We start from the raw sequence: 16,804 nt of genomic DNA on the forward strand, positions 1-16,804 counted from the left end.
GCGACGTTTACGGAATCCTGACTGTCTCATGGGTAATATATTATTGGTCTCAAGAAAATCAGATAGCTGATTATATACTATTTTTTCCAATACTTTGGATAAACATGGCAGGATACTTATTGGCCGTAGATCCTTATTTTCTGAGGGATTATTATTTTTAGGGATAGGCTTAATTATCGCTTTCTGCCATATTATAGGAAATATGCTCTGGGTAATAGACATATTAATTATCGTAGTAATAATTTCTTGAATATGAGGCATAATGAGCAACAACATTTTTAGAGATATTCCATCGGCCCCAACAGCATTTGATTTAATACTACTTATTACTTTATTGACAACTGTACAATCGACAGTTTTGATGTAGAATGTAGCATCACCATAAAGTTGACTGTTAAAGTATGCTATATCAGTTGGAGAAGCCTGAGGCCTGCCTGGTAGTTGGAGAAAGTGATCATTAATACCATCTGGATCATCAAAATGAGCGGGCAAAAGTTTGTCTTTCTTATTATTAATGTTGACATGGCGTTTAATATGTGACCATAAGTATCGCGAATTTTTGTAATTATTATTAATAAATAAAGTAAAATAAACAGTTTTTTTCTGTATTTATGGCCGATTCTACTGATTTTTTAAGTTGCTTATAATAGTTAACATGAGCTTCTATCTTCGTACTACGGCATCTAATTTGTGCTTCATTTCTCCGTCTCATCATTAATTTGATGTTATAAGTAACCCATGGATATTGTAATTCTTTGATATATCGCAACTTTATAGGGCTTAATGTGTCAAATACCCACAGGATACTGTCATTAAAAGCTGCAACTGTTTTATTAATGTCTTGATCTGAAATTATGAGTCCCCAGTTAATAAGCGCGGTTAAATAATATTTTAATTGGTCTAAATCTATGTCGTCTAATCGTCTACTATATATTTTTTCCGTTACGGGCTTATCTTTTTCAATATTAAGCTCACACGACAAAAATGCATGATCACTTAAAATGCTTACATAGTCAACCCACACTCGTTCGACGTTGGTATCTGAGCAGATGAGATCGAGGAGGGTTTCTCTGTGACTTGTGAAATGTGTGGGTACGGTAACATATTGCGTCATATTTGTGTATGTGAGAAAGTCTGTAAACATAGTTGTATTTACATTACCTGTATCTAGGAAATTGATATTAAAATCGCCCACCAATAGTATGTGATCATGATATGGCAAAGCGCCATATGTGTCAGTAATGGCATCAATAAAAATTTGCGTACTTAACCAAGGCGGTCTATATGCTGTACCAATGACTAAAACTTTACCCCTAATATTAACACTTAACCACATTTGCTCAATAGTTATGGTCTCTGGGTGTTTAAGGGTCCGAACAGAAATACCCTGTTTTATATAAAAACCGACTCCACCGCCACGGGAACGTATTTCCGCAGGTCGAGGAATGTGACGCAATGAGTATCCTGGAATTCTTGGGGCTCGGGCGTCCTCCCCCTCACGTAGCCAAGTCTCATTTAGTGCCATGATATCGACGTTGTGGCGATCCATTGCATATAAAAACTCATCATGACCAGTACCAAGTGAGCCAGGATTCAGAAAGCCAATTCGTAATTTTTTTGACTTATTCATTTTACGCATGTATATAATATATTAAAAAAACCAAATATGTATATTATACTGGCTAACTGTGAACGATACATGAGTTCCAAAATATACGCTATACTCGTATGAAGTTTACTTTTACATATTACATTCGGCATCTCACAATAATTGTTACATATATTACTTTTAAAAGCAAATAATATAATTAAATATAATAATAATACATCGTTGCAATTACTATTTAGAAGAATGATACTGCCACAAAGTGAAAACTTAATTATATAAAATATAATACACTTTAAATAAATATGAGAAATTAATTTAACCTGCTTGCGAATTAATTTTGTTTTTACATGTATGATATATTCTTTAAATTTATCTAATAAACTAATCTTATATGAGCTCAAAATCAAACGGTATTGTCTCCAAAAAACTTAATTGTGTCGCTCAACGTGCGTATACGACGAGTTTCGGAGTCTCCGCTGCGACGAGCGTAAATGCGTCCTCCTCGTGTCCAGATATATCGCCATCCATCGCGTCGACCTAATTCGCGTGTTTTATAAAATATATGGCGATTCATCGGAGTGAGACGCTCGTTAACATAAAACCGCTTAGGCACCGACTCGACGATTCCCGATGAGTCACAGCCGCGGCGCACGCGCGCGGCTCGTAGCATTTCGTCGCGGACGGCGCGCCGAGCGAGACGCACGACAATTGGCCGCGGCCGAGTTTGGCTGCTGTGATCGGCTATTATACGGCGCGGGCCCCAACGCTCAGCGCTGACGATGTCGCGTTCCTCCAGTGGCACCCCAATTTTTTTTTAAATTAAAACTACTATATTGGTTGGATTTTCGCCATTTTTCTCCTCTAAACCCGAGATTTCAATATCATTTAGCAGGTTCTCTTGGTCACGGTCATTCAATTCGGATCGCAGTTGGGCAATTGTTTCGGTCGCATTTTTATCGACAATTTCCGAGTGTCGCTCCTGATTAATTTTTTCTAAATTATCTAAGCGTTTCTCGACGCTGTCCACCCGTTTATTAAATTCGGATATAGTCGTACTAAGCCGCGACAGCTCCCTGGTTACCGAAGAAAATTCCAATCGCAACAGCCTTATCTCATGAGCGAGGGACTTTTCAGAGTTATTTTCATCAGCATCTGTGAAATTGTCCTCTGCATTTTCTATATCTGAGCTGGGAGAGGGATGGCTACTGGCGCTCGCAGGGGTAGTACGCTTCGTTCCTACTTTGCAATTGTTGCACAGTATTTTCTTGGGAATAGTGTCTCCCGGCTTTATATTAACGCACATTCTATGATAAAGCATAGCGCATTTGCTACACTTCGCGCCATCTATTATTGCGAGGTATTTACCGCAATGATTGCACTTATTCGTCATAACGCTGCGTTAATATCAACAAGGCAATTATGAATATGGATGCTAGATGGCACTTATAATAATTAATAGTATTTTGTAAAATTATTTTAATTTAATTTAGTTTTATATCGCTATACTTAATTGTAATTGATTCTTAAGTGTCCAGGTTTATTACTATTTTATATGAACTTTTCTGGCTATTAAACACTTTAACCTAGTATTATATTTAATTTAATTGTTAGTGGGTACAAGTTAACTTTCCACTGTACGCTAAATTATATTTTTGTATTTGCAGCACTTATCACTTTATTTTAGATATCACTAACACTGTAAATATGTAGTCACAATTAATATAACGTTTTAATAAAACTTTTAAAGATATTTACGTCGTTTTACTATTTTTACTGAACTTAATTGTACATAAACACTGTCAATGACGTTCCGATGACGGACGGACGGCCCTTCGTCCGTTCCTGAAGGGTACCTTCGTCAGGGCCCTGAAGACTGCCGCTGACACCATAAAAGGTGCGGTGGCGGAACTTAGAGCCCTGACCATGTCGGAGGAAGTGGCCCGGCTGGAAGCTGCTAATGCAAAGCTTTCCGGCCAGTTGGCGGAACTTAGACGGGAAGTGGCCGATATGCGTAAAAAGCCGCCACAACCGAGCGAAGACAACCTGAAACGCATCATGGAGGAAGCGTTGAGGTGTAGCCGGGAGCAGTTCAGCAATATGCTGAACGCCCGGATGGAGGGCATCGAGCGGCGCCTCCTTCCGGAGCCTCGGCTGCGACCTCCGCTGGCCGCAGACCGCAGAGCAGCGCAGACTACGGTCCCTGCTGCGAAGGCACCGTTGGCACCACCCGTGCCGTCCGCCGCCAAAGCTGCGGAAAAGAGTGGCAGCGCGAAGACGGCCTCGACTTCTTCGACGAAGAAGAAGTCCAAACGCCCCAGCATGGCTGCCCAGGAGGCGGCAGCGGCTGAAGCGAAGAAGACTGCCCCCGCGCCGACTCCGAAGCCGGGCAGTTCTGCTGTGTCTTGGGCGGCTGTTGTTCGGCAGCCGCCAAACCCGAAGCCGCCCAAGAAGGCGACGGTGACAAAACCGGCGAAGACCGTCCCAACGGCAAAAGAAATGAAGAAGGCCCGCAAAAGGCTTCGCTCTCCTCGCACCGCGGTGATCACGATCACCTTAAGACCCGGTGAGAGGAGAAGGGCCTCACGTACGAGACCGTCCTGGCTCAAGCCAAAAGCAAGATCAGGCTGAGCGAGGTTGGCTTGACGACGGTCCGGTTCAGAACGGCGGCAACGGGAGCGCGGATGCTCGAGATGCCGCCGGGCACCGCTGACGCCGAGAAGTCGGCAGATGCCCTTGCGGAAAAGCTCCGCAGCGTCCTCAGCCCGGACGAGGTCCAGATCCATCGACCGACGAAATGCGTCGAGATCAGAGTAATGGATCTGGACGACTCGGTGTCGTCGGAGGAGGTGGTGGCAGCTGTGGCCAGCGAGGGAGGATGCTCCGAAGGAGCGATCAGGCCGGGCGTGGTAGTTCGGTTTGCCAATGGCTGCAGATCGCTCTGGCTCAGCTGCCCTGTTGTAGCGGCCAAGAAGTTGATGGCGACTGGTAGGGTCAAGGTGGGGTGGATCTCGGCGCGAGTGCTTTTGCTCGAGCCGAGGCCACTCCGCTGCTACAAGTGTCTCGAAGGTGGCCATATGGTGGCCGTTTGTGACAGGGGTGTGGACCGCAGCCGTTTGTGCTTCCGCTGCGGTCAGCCCGACCACAAGGCCCGCGAATGCACCGCCGCTGAAGCGAACTGCATCCTGTGCTCAGCGGCCGGTAAAACTGCGACGCACGTCTTGGGCAGTAAGGCGTGCCGGGGCGGCAAAGGTCGCCCTGTCAAAAGAATGGGAGGTGCGGTGACGAAAGGGCCCGTCGCCGTGTCCCAACGGATTGAGGTGCCTATGGAGACCGCACAATAATGGCCCTGCGTTGTCTCCAGGCCAATTTAAACCACTCCGCCAGAGCCCAGGACCTTCCAGTCCAGAGCATGGCGGAGTGGCAAATGGGAGTGGCAATCGTGGCGGAGCCCTACGTCGTTCATTTACGGGACGACTGGTTCTCCGACCACGAGGGAGTGATCTCCATCGTCGCTCCCGCTATTCCCGGTGCCCCTGCGATCGATAGGGTTGCCAAAGGCAGAGGGTGCGTGGCCGCCGTTGTCACCGTACAAAAATATCAAAATATATATAAGTTACTTCAAAATTAGAAATTAATAAAAAAAAAGGTGACTAAAGAAAAACAACTTAAATTACTATTAACATTTACACGAAAAAACATTTAAAAAAATTAACAATAAAAAATTAATTAATACAAAAAAAAAGGGTTAAAAGAAACAAAAAAAAAATTCTATATTACAATAAACATATATGACGTGTCCCAAATAGGTGTACCATTCAGCAATTAATAGGTGTGGACACCTAATGCTGGTTTTCAATGGTACCCTTTTTGATAACTACTGACGGGCGGTGATGTTATAATGCGAGTACTTAGATTAATATATATATATATAGAATAGACAATATACATAAAATATATAATATATTCATTAAATAAATCTGCACACATTAAATAGTAATTTTTCAACATAGGTATCTATTATTATGTAAACAAAAAAAAAAAAAAACAAAACCAGTTACAGACAACTGGGAATGTTATCAGAATGCCACGTGCGCCGGTAGTCGCGAGACGTGCACTATAGTAATATTATTTGTTTATTCTGCGTTTATTATAAATAACAATGAACAAGAAAATTGAGACACAGAAAAAAAAAAACAAATAATTGTTGGACGTTGAAGTCGATGGTGAGTTATAAATATATTATGTGAGCTCATATAAAAAATATAAATAATTATTGAAATATTATTCTTTTATTTCTAGACTACCCACGAAAGCAATAGTTAAATCAAATGGGTAACAATACTTCGTTATTAGCGGCAGTTTTCTCAGCATAGCTAACATATAGTCGATGGAACAACACGATGCAAGCAACGGAGCCATACCATTAAGGTGAGATAATACGTATTTATATATGTATCTATGGAAAAAAAAATGTGTATGTTATATTTCTAATATATATTAAATACAACCGAGATACATTTTACTTGTAATTGAATATCAATTTAGATATATATACGAGTATTCAATATATATATATATATATATATATATTTATAAATAAAGTAATTAAGCCGGAGGTAGACCATAGTTACGTAACTCGATAACGAAGCCAATTTTTAAGATCATATGCTATAAACATATGTACACATATACATATATACATACACATACATATACCACATACATACACATACACATAATTATACATTTATTAGTGCAATTCTAGCTGTATATTAATGTATATGTTTTGTATTTGATATTGAATGTTTTTACGGACTTCAGGATCCGAAGCGGAGGGGGGATGTTGTTCCAACACTTCGTTGCCGCGTAACGAAAACTGCTGCGGAATGCTGCTGTGCGGTGAGCCGGCACGTTCAGCATATAAGAAGTCGCTCTCGTTTGGTAACTTCTATTACTTTCGTGGGCCCAACTTAGTTTGCTGTACAAATATATAGGCGTTTTATTTTTAATAATACCAAATAACAAGGTGGCAAAGTGTAATTGTCTGCGGTATTCCATCTTCGCCATTCGGGCACTATTGATATATGGAGTAACATGTGCGCGAGGCGGTATTTTGTAGCAGTACCTAATACATGCATTCTGTATACGCTGAATAAGATTTTTTGTGTGAGCGAGCAATCTGGGCCCGATGACCGCATCAACATAATTAAACTTTGAAAGAACTGGAGTGTCACATAACTTTATGCGCATATCCTTACTTAGAGCATCTCGGATCTGATATAAAACTTTTAATCTATAGAAACAATTGCGAGCTGTATTTATAATGTGTTTTTCAAAGGTCAATCGCTCGTCGATCAACAAGCCCAAACTTCTCGCTTCTCGTTCTATTCCCTCGCCTTTAATATGCACAAATGGGTTTAGGTCATTAATTAGATTCACCTGGTTTCTTGTTCCTAATAATATATATTTAGTCTTGCTCGGATTTAAAATAAGACTATGTGAATCTGACAATTCTGAAATGCGCTGAAGATCGTCATTTAAATTTTGTATAGCTAAATTTATTTCTGAGTTTTTAAATGATATGTAAATTTCTATATCGTCAGCATATATGTGATATTTAAAATGTTTTATACTTTTCACTATATCGGCACAGTATAGCGCAAAAATGACAGGCCCTAATATTGATCCTTGAGGAACACCTCTGTTAACGGAGCAACAATCAGAGAGAGCTCTTGACCCATCCTCATTTATTACTTCTACAATTTGCTTACGATTTCCTATATAACTCGAAAACCACTTAATTGTGTCAAGACTGAACCCGTAATATTTTAATTTAGATAATAGTAATGACCTATTGATTGTGTCAAAGGCACGCGAGAAATCCAATAAAACAAGGATTGTACCCTCACCCACGTCCTGAGCACACAAAACATTGTCAATTACATCTAACAACGCGGTAGTAGTGCTGTGATGTTTGCGAAACCCCGACTGTCTATCGGGTAAAATATTTTGAGACTCTAGGTATGCAGTTAATTGGTTACACACTATTCTTTCCAATATCTTCGAAATGCATGGTAATATGCTTATAGGACGAAGATCTTTAATCTCAGTAACATTATTTTTCTTGGGTATAGGTCTTACCAGAGCCGTCTGCCATAGGGCCGGAAACGTATTACATGAAATAGATTTATTGACAATAGTGGTAATATTTGATTATGTGATCGGTAAAGTCAGTAGCAACATATCCAATGAAATACCATCAATACCCATGGCATTCGACTTTAAGGAGCGTAAAATTTTTAAAACTTCCAGTTCATTACTAGTAGACAATGTAAAGATAGCTGTACCGTATTTATGCAACTCGTAATAATAAATTGTCGAAAGAGAAACGTAATTGCTACCAGGGATATGTAGAAAATGATTATTTATAGTAGTCGGATTACTGATTTCTTCTGGTATAATATTATAACACTTTTGTTTTATATTAATATATTTTTTTAAGTGATTCCAAAGCACAGTTGAGTTTTTTATATTCGAGTTTATATGGTAATTAAAGTAAGCAGTAAAGTAAGTAAGTTTTTTTTTTTGAGGGTAGGAGTGTAAATGACAAGTCACGTTTTTTACTCAGCTGTAATTAAAAATTAAAATAAATATTTATATGTAAAAAAAAATACCTGTGACAGCCCTATTCTTTTTTTTTTTTTTTTTTTTTTTATGGCATAGGAGGCAAACGAGCAGGAGGCTCACCTGATGGAAAGTGACTACCACCGCCCATGGACACCTGCAACACCAGGGGACTTGCAGGTGCGTTGCCGGCCTTTCAAAAAGGAGTAGGCTCTTTTCTTAAAGGTTCCCATGTCGTATCGGTTCGGAAAAACCGCCGGCGAAAGCTGGTTCCACAAAGTGGTTGTGCGAGGCAGAAAATGTCTGAGAAATCGCGCTGTTGTGGATTTTCGGACATCAAGGTGGTGCGGGTGAAACTTAGAATTTTGGCGAGATGTCCGAAGGTGAAATTCAGCAGCCGGGATTAATCCGAACAATTCCTCGGAACATTCCCCGTGAAAAATTCGGTAGAAGATGCAGAGTGATCCGACATCTCTACGCAAAGCCAAAGGATCAAGGAGATCGGAAAGAGCTTGATCGTCGATAACTCGAGCCGCTCTACGTTGGATGCGGTCAAATGGAAGGAGCTGGTACTGGGGAGCACCCGCCCAGAGGTGAGAGCAGTACTCCATGTGAGGCCGAATTTGCGCCTTGTAAAGTTTAAAGCGATGGGCCGACGTGAAATACTGCCTCGCCTTGCTGAGCACGCCCAGCTTTTTTGAAGCCAATTTGGCTTTGCCTTCCAATTGACCGCGGAACTGAACGAGGCTCGAAATATCAACGCCAAGTATTCCGATACTACCTGTAGCGGCTATCGGAATGTTCTCAAATCGTGGAGATACGACAAATGGTGTTTTTTTAGCGGTTAACGCGCAAACTTGCGTCTTTTTGGGGTTGAAATGGACTAGATTTAGCCGGCCCCAATTCGAGACTTCGTTTAATGAAGACTCGATTTCAGACACAAGTTTGTTCCGGTTCTCTTCGACGTTTTCCCGAGAAATATTAGCGCGGCCGGTGTATAAGGTGTCAACGGTACTGTCGTCTGCATAGCAATGAATGTTCCCGATTTGCAACAAATCATTGATATGCAGAAGAAACAGAGTGGGTGATAGAACGCAGCCTTGTGGAACACCAGCATTGACGTATTTTAAGTCAGAGCATGCACCGTCGACAACGACCTTGATGCTCCGATCTGCCAAAAAGCTGGTAATCCAATTGCATAATTTCCCGGGAAGCCCATAGGAAGGAAGCTTCGAAAGAAGCGCTTTGTGCCATACACGATCGAAGGCTTTTGCTATGTCCAAGCTGGCTGCTAATGCCTCCCCCTTGCTCTCAACTGCTTCAGCCCACCTGTGAGTAAGGTAAACTAGAAGATCACCGGCTGACCGACCCCGACGGAAACCGTACTGGCGGTCGCTAATCAGCTGGTTCTCCTCTAGATACCGCAGGAGCTGGCAGTTTATAAGGGACTCCATTATCTTGGAGAGCAAGGAGGTGATGGCTATAGGCCTATAATTGGACGGGTCTGAGCGGTTGCCTTTTTTAGGGATCGGATGCACCAAAGCTGTCTTCCAGGAATTCGGGACGACGCCTAATGTGTAGGATTGCCGGAAAAGACGCGTTAAGACCGGTGCCAACTCGGGAGCACATGTCCGTAGCACGATTGGAGGGATACCATCGGGTCCGCTCGACTTATGAATGTCCAAGGAAAGAAGTGCTTTACGAACTGCACTTTGCCGGAATTTAACCTCCGGCATCGTGGTATCACATCGCGGAATTGTTGGTGGAGATTTTCCTTGGTCATCCAGAGTCGAGTTCGACGCGAAGAGAGAGCCTAAAAGATCAGCTTTCTCTTTCGCGGTATGGGCCAATGACTCACCGTCTCTGTGCAGAGATGGAAAAGATGGCTGACAGAAATTCCCTAAGACAGCCTTAGCGAGAGACCAGAACGCTCGTGTTCCTGAAGGGAGACGCACCAGTCTCTCGCCAATTCTGCCAATGTACTCCGTCTTCGCCCTAGCAATCACGTTTTTGAGGGACCTAGAGGCAGAGTTGTATTCCTTTTTAAATGCGCTGGTATTTACATCACGAGACGCAGATGCATTAGCCCAGGTTTGATAGCGTTCCCACTTTCGGCGTGATGCCGTTTTGCAGAAGCGACCAAACCAAGGCTGGGACTTGCCACCGATGGGTACTGCAGAGTAAGGAATGAATAGTTCCATACCCTGAAGCACCACATCGGCAACAGAGTCAGCAGCAGCGTTCGGATCATCCGGCGAGAAACAAATCTGCCCCCATGGGTAAGATGCAAAAAAAGACCGCATCCCATCCCAATCTGCTGACTTGTAGTGCCATACTCGGCGGCACCATGCGTGGTGAGCATTAAAGTCACCCAGAATAATGATCTCTGCGGATGGAATCTGCTGAAGCACGGAATCTGTAGCCATTTGGACGTGCTCAACCAGTCGGTCGGTTTCGGCATTACCGCTATGGGACCTATAAAGGCACGCATAGATTCGCGGATGGTCATCGCAGTCTACACGCAGCCAGATAATCGATAGGTCCTGTCCTTCAAGGCTGCCGAGGCGTCGAGAACAGATATCATCTCTGACGTAAACGCATACCCCAGCTCGTGGTATAAAGGAATGTTCCAATTTGTACCCAGGGTACGAGAGAAAAGTCGTATCGGCAGGAGAAGATATCTGGGTCTCGGTTAGAAAGAGCAAGGCCGGCTTCGCCGTTTCCAGATGGTAGTGAACGGCGTTGAGGTTGGAGTTGAGTCCCCTTATGTTGCAGAAGTCCACAGCGAGGGTGGTAGGGGTTGCCTTATGATGCCTGCTCCGCTTGCCCCGAACAGTGGCGAGCGCAAAATTGCCCCCCCCAGAATTCGGAGGGCAGCCTGGGCATCCCTGCTCAGGTGTTGTATGTCCTGAGCATGGATGCCCAGAGAGGGATTCTCCACCGCTGTCGCTGATGGTACCCTCCTGGGGTAATTTAACCAAATTCTGCACAACCATCAAGTTTTGGGGGGGAGGGGGATTGGGCCTCCGGAACTCTCACTTACCGGACGAAACGCGGTAGCATAACTACCACTTTACGCCGATTTTAAGTGAGAGAGTGGTACTTCCCCGGGCGTGCCGGCCCATTCGGCTGTAACCCGAAGGTATACAGCGTGGCACTTCCACTATCAATTATTCCTGCCAGCTACTATATATTATTGCACAAAAACAATCATCTGCTCATCTACTCACTTCTAATAATATTCACTAAACCTAATATTATATAATATTTTCACTTACAATTTTTGACAACTTAATAAAAAAGACACTGGATGACTTGACCGAACACTTTAATATGAAGATGTCTGAATTTCAAAAAGAGTTGAAATCATCTATTCCCGCTACTAGTCCAACTTCAAACATCAATGCACAATTCAACGCATTCCGATCCTTTGTGCTAGCGGCATTGGAGAATCTTCAACTTCAGGTGGAGCTGTTATCCAGGCAATCCGATGACATGGAGATGCGGTCAAGAAAGAAGATCCTACTTGTGCATGGAGTTCCTGAAGCAAAAAATGAAAATATTACCGAGAATCTTGTCAAGGTATTGTCAGATCGGCTGCAGCTTCCTGAACTGACCTCTGATAGTATCCGTACTTCTCGTCGCTTAGGCCGATCTAGCCCTGAACGTCCTAGAGCCATCCTGGTCAAGTTTAATGAAACTTCACTCCGAGATAAGGTTTGGTTTTCAAAGAAATGTTTGAAAGGCTCTGGAGTGACCTTGTCGGAGTTCTTGACTAAGCGTCGGCATGAGGCTTTCCTGACTGCTCGGCAACGCTTTGGCATTAACAAGTGCTGGACGAGAGACGGTGTTGTTGTTGTTGTGGGGTCTGACGGGTCGAAGCATCGAATTTTTTCACTTGCTGACTTGAACGCGGTTTCCAGTTCCAACAATGACACGGAAGTGCCCTCCACAGCCAGTGCTATTGTTCAAGCTTCCAAGGATAACAAGTTGTCTCAATTAAGAACAAGGAGGAACGTGAAAAAATTAGTTAGTAACTTTCTTAAGACTGTTATACTCTTTGTTATTTTGATTCCATAGTTTATTTATAATTTCACTTTTTCTTATAATTTTAGTCTGTTAATCTTAGATTTTTTTTTTAATTTTTATTTTATTGTGTTTAACTTAATTTTACGATTACTTATTATTTATATGTTACCCACTTTTACACTTTATGTTAATGTTGTCATGTCAGAATGACATGTTAAATTGTTTTATGTCAAACGTCATTCTGCCTAATGAATAACCATAGACAATTATTTTTACTTTAATTTTTTTTTTTTTTTTTTCTAGTGGGTCACATAAGAATTTTATTGTTTAATAAATGTTAGATATTTTGTTTTTTATCTTATTAGGTATATATTGTCTTGATAAATTGTTTTCATATATTTTTGTTTTGTTTGGTTTAGTTATATAACAATTTGTGCAATTAGTTTATTAAATTATCTTACGTCGATTTCTGAAGTCTGCTGGCGGTTTGGGTATGTGCAATTTTATTTTTATTTTAGATATATATATATATATATATATATATATATATATATATATATTTTTAATTATTATTATTTTATTTTTTTTTTTATTTTTATTATACATATTTTTATTCTGAATGTCGTCCCACAATGATAGTATAGACAGTAATTTATTTATATCTTTGTCGTCTAATAACTCTTCTATTAGCGAAGATAGTTATCACAGTACGTCCCCTGAACCTCTTAATGTCACTCTTGACACCTACTTCTTAGATCTACAGAAGCATTTTAACGTCATTCACATAAATGCACAAAGTATTCCGGCCCATTATCCCGACATGCTTGCGTCTTTCGATTCCAAAAACATTCATGCCATTCTAGTATCTGAATCCTGGCTTAAACCATCGCTTCCTTCTACTTCTTTCTCCCTTCCAGGCTTTCATCTCATTCGCAATGACCGCATCAACAAAGGTGGTGGTGGCGTAGCTAGGTCCCACATTCCTTTTACTGTAATTAGCACGTCAAGCCAACCCCCCTCTGTGGATGCGGCAGAGCACATACTTATTGAAGTTATCTTGTCCCATACAAAAATTCTTCTTGGTGTCTTTTATAGCCCATCTCTCCTTAACGATTATTTTGACTCATTTGAAACTACTTTAGAAAATTTTATGCCTGTTTATGATCATACCATAATTATGGGTGACTTTAACACCTGCTTACTGAAAAACGATGCTCGTGCTAAAAGATTTCAGTCGGTAGCAGAAGCTTGCAATATGCATATTATGCCCCTATCCACCACCCATAATTTTCCAAATTCTACTCCCTACTTGATTTAATTTTGGTTTCTTCCTTAGATCATGTGTTTAAGTATGGTCATTGCTCAGCTGATGCATTTTCATACCATGATCTCATCTATCTTTCTTATAAAATACGTCCTCCAAAAGCGAAGCCGAGAGTACTTCTGTAGCGTAATTTTGGTGGAATGGATATTGACAGTCTCTGTGCAGATGCTGGTAAAATCGATTGGTCACTAGTAATTGATGCATCCACGATAGATGAAAAAGTAAACATTTTCAACTCGTTTTTAATACAGCTGTACGACACGCATGCCCCTGTTAGACCTGTTAAAATTAAACATCTTCCTGCACCATGGCTTTGTGATGATTTAAAAGCTATGATTGCCAAAAAAGGACTTTATAAAGCGCGATTGAAGTCAGATCAATCAGAGGCCAATCGCACAAAGTACAATAAATTTCGTAATCGCTGCAATACATTGTGTAGAGATGCACAACGACGTCACATTCACAAATCTGTCGAAAACGGCGACACAACCAGAACATGGAAATTTTTAAAGTCACTTGGAGTTGGTAAAAATTCTCAAATTTCACTTTCTTCTAATATGGATATTGAAAATCTTAATAATCACTTTTCTGCTGCTAACGTAATTGATAGCGCTGATAAAAAATCTACGCTTGATACTCTTTCTTTAATGTCCACTCCAAATTATCCACCGTTTACATTAAATCAATTTACTGAATGTGATGTTAAAAAGAACATATTGTCTATCACGTCCAATGCTGTCGGCACCGATAGTATTAGCCGTAGTATGATATTACCTATCATTGACATCATTATCCCTGTTTTAACTCACATCCTAAACCATTCCGTTAATACCTGCGAATTCCCTGATGCATGGAAAAATGCTCAAATTATTCCAATACCAAAAAAGGCTAACCCCAGCACTTGTTCCGACTTTCGCCCAATCTCCATTCTACCTTTCCTTTCAAAAGTTCTAGAGAAGCTAGTCCATCACCAGCTTAGTCTATTCCTTAATCAATTCCATATCCTAAATCCCTTACAATCCGGTTTCCGTCCTGGTCATAGTACGGTCACTGCGCTGGTGAAAGTTACCGACGACATTCGATGGGGAATGGACAATAAGCACAGACATAATGACTTGGAAGAGATCTGCCATTGGAGTAAGTCTCATGGTCTCAAGGTGAACCCCTCTAAGTCTCAGGCCATTATTATTGGCAGCCAGAGTTTGGTTTCGAGAGTGGTTTGGTCTGATTTACCTAAAATAAAATTTAATAATGCCGTAATACCTTATAGTCCAAATGTTAAAAATCTAGGTATACGTTTAGATAATACTCTATCGTGGAACTGCCATATTAAAGAACTAAGTCGGAAAACTATTGGCTCCATTAAATCTCTACAGCGTCTGCGTTATTTCCTTCCTATTCCAACCAAAATTATGTTAAAGTAAAAGTAAAGTAACAGCCTGTAAATTTCCCACTGCTGAGATAAGGCCTCCTCTTCCATTAAGGAGAGAGATTGGATATATTCCACCACGCTGTTCCAATCCGGGTTGGTGGAATGCACATGTGACAGAATTTCGATGAAATTAGACACATGCAGGTTTCCTCACGATGTTTTCCTTCACCGCCGAGCACGAGATTAATTATAAACACAATTAAGCACATATATATAGTGGTGCTTGCCTGGGTTTGAACCCGCAATCATCGGTTAAGATGCACGCGTTCTAACCACTGGGCCATCTCAAATTATGTTACCACAATCTTTACTCCTATCTATTCTCGATTACGCTGACGCAAGCTATCTTAATTTAACCGAGGATCAACTAAACAAACTTGAGCGACTCCAAAATATTGCTATACGTTTCATATTTGGCTTGCGCAAATATGACCATGTTTCCAACTTTCGATCTAAACTCAAGTGGTTATCTATTCGCTTTCGCCGGAATCTGCATGTTCTCTCGCTTCTTTATTGCGTCTTGTTTAATGTTAATGCCCCGACTTATTTAAAGGAAAAATTTGAGTTCCTAGGACTACATAATAAAGGGTTAAGATCGGCTGAAAATCTGACATTGAGGATACCTGTGCATAACACAATTTTTTTCAAAATGTCCTTTACCGTACAGGCTATCCAACTGTGGAATGCTTTACCCATTAACATTAAGCAAGCGCAAACGCTATTGTCTTTTAAGAGGTTGGTAAAAGAGCACTATCTGGCTATGGAAACTTAGTCACTATATGGTCTTGTATAGTTTTTATGTTTTATTTGTTAATTTTATTTTGTTTCCTTTATTTATTTATTTTTTTTTTATTTACTGTGACTTATTTAAAATTTTGTGTTTACATAATTAAATTTGAGACGACTTATATATTATATATTATTATATTCATTTATATTTATATGTGTAATTGTTCATTTATTTTATTAGTATATATATTTATGTATGTATGTTTATTTATACGTATATATGTATTATTGTATATATAAGGCACCACCTACCTTTTCGCTGCACAATTTCCCCAAATCAAAGGTTGTCTGGCAGAAATCGCTACTTAGCGATAAGACCGCCTTTTTGTACATTTTAATTTTTCCATGTAAAGTTTATTGTTTGTGGTGTACAATAAAGCATATTCTATCTATCTATTCTAAGCAGACTTCTCTCTATGTATTGCTTGAGTAACCTGCAATTTCAAATTTTTATAAAAACTTATACTTGTCTCTGACTCTGTCCCTTTCGCTTTTACGTGAGCCGCATCCCGACGACTCATCAACAACTTTATATTGTATGTTATCCAGGGATATTGGTTTTCCCTGATGCAGATTAATTTACTAGGTGCCAGTAAGTCAAAGACCCACAACAAGTTACTATTGAATACAGCCACCATGTCGTTTATTTCCTCGATATCAGTGACACTTTTCCAATTTATTAAATTAAGTGTCTCATTAAGATGTTCTGGATTGATGTCCTTTAATGGTCTATAAATAATATTTTTTGGTAAAATTTTGTGTTTTTTAATACTTATTTCGCAGGATATAAACGCATGGCCTCCGAACTCAGCTACATAATCTATTCTAATCTGACTAACTAATGTATTCGAACAAATTAGATCAATTAAACTTTCACTATTAGGAGTAAAATGAGTGGGTCCAGTGACATATTGTCTTAAGCCATGAGTCGATAGGAACAGGTCCAATGCTTGTTTATGAATATCTCGCGTACCCATATAATTAATATTAAAATCTC

General features: G+C 40.5%; 1 protein-coding gene and 1 long non-coding RNA gene across 2 annotated transcripts; one reads left to right on the plus strand and one right to left on the minus strand.

Annotated features, from left to right (window-relative positions):
- The first annotated feature begins 4,299 nt into the window (after positions 1-4,299).
- LOC124542782 lies at positions 4,300-4,950 on the plus strand. The gene has a single exon (XM_047120672.1). It carries the CDS (start codon positions 4,300-4,302, stop codon positions 4,948-4,950), a length of 651 nt encoding a protein of 216 aa, XP_046976628.1.
- A 6,594-nt stretch (positions 4,951-11,544) lies between these two features.
- Positions 11,545-12,254, minus strand: LOC124542695. Its single transcript, XR_006967350.1, has 2 exons — positions 11,851-12,254; positions 11,545-11,774 (listed from the first exon to the last, which is right to left on the minus strand). It is a non-coding gene; the product is annotated as an uncharacterized LOC124542695 (long non-coding RNA).
- Positions 12,255-16,804: the final 4,550 nt, after the last annotated feature.

The sequence above is a fragment of the Vanessa cardui genome, chromosome W, assembly GCF_905220365.1.
Source record: "Vanessa cardui chromosome W, ilVanCard2.1, whole genome shotgun sequence".
Taxonomy (NCBI): Eukaryota; Metazoa; Arthropoda; class Insecta; order Lepidoptera; family Nymphalidae; genus Vanessa; species Vanessa cardui.

What these genes read in the sequence shown, in the direction of transcription:
- LOC124542782 (XM_047120672.1), top strand. Translation starts at nt 4,300, where the DNA reads ATGCCGCCGGGCACCGCTGACGCCGAGAAGTCGGCAGATGCCCTTGCG.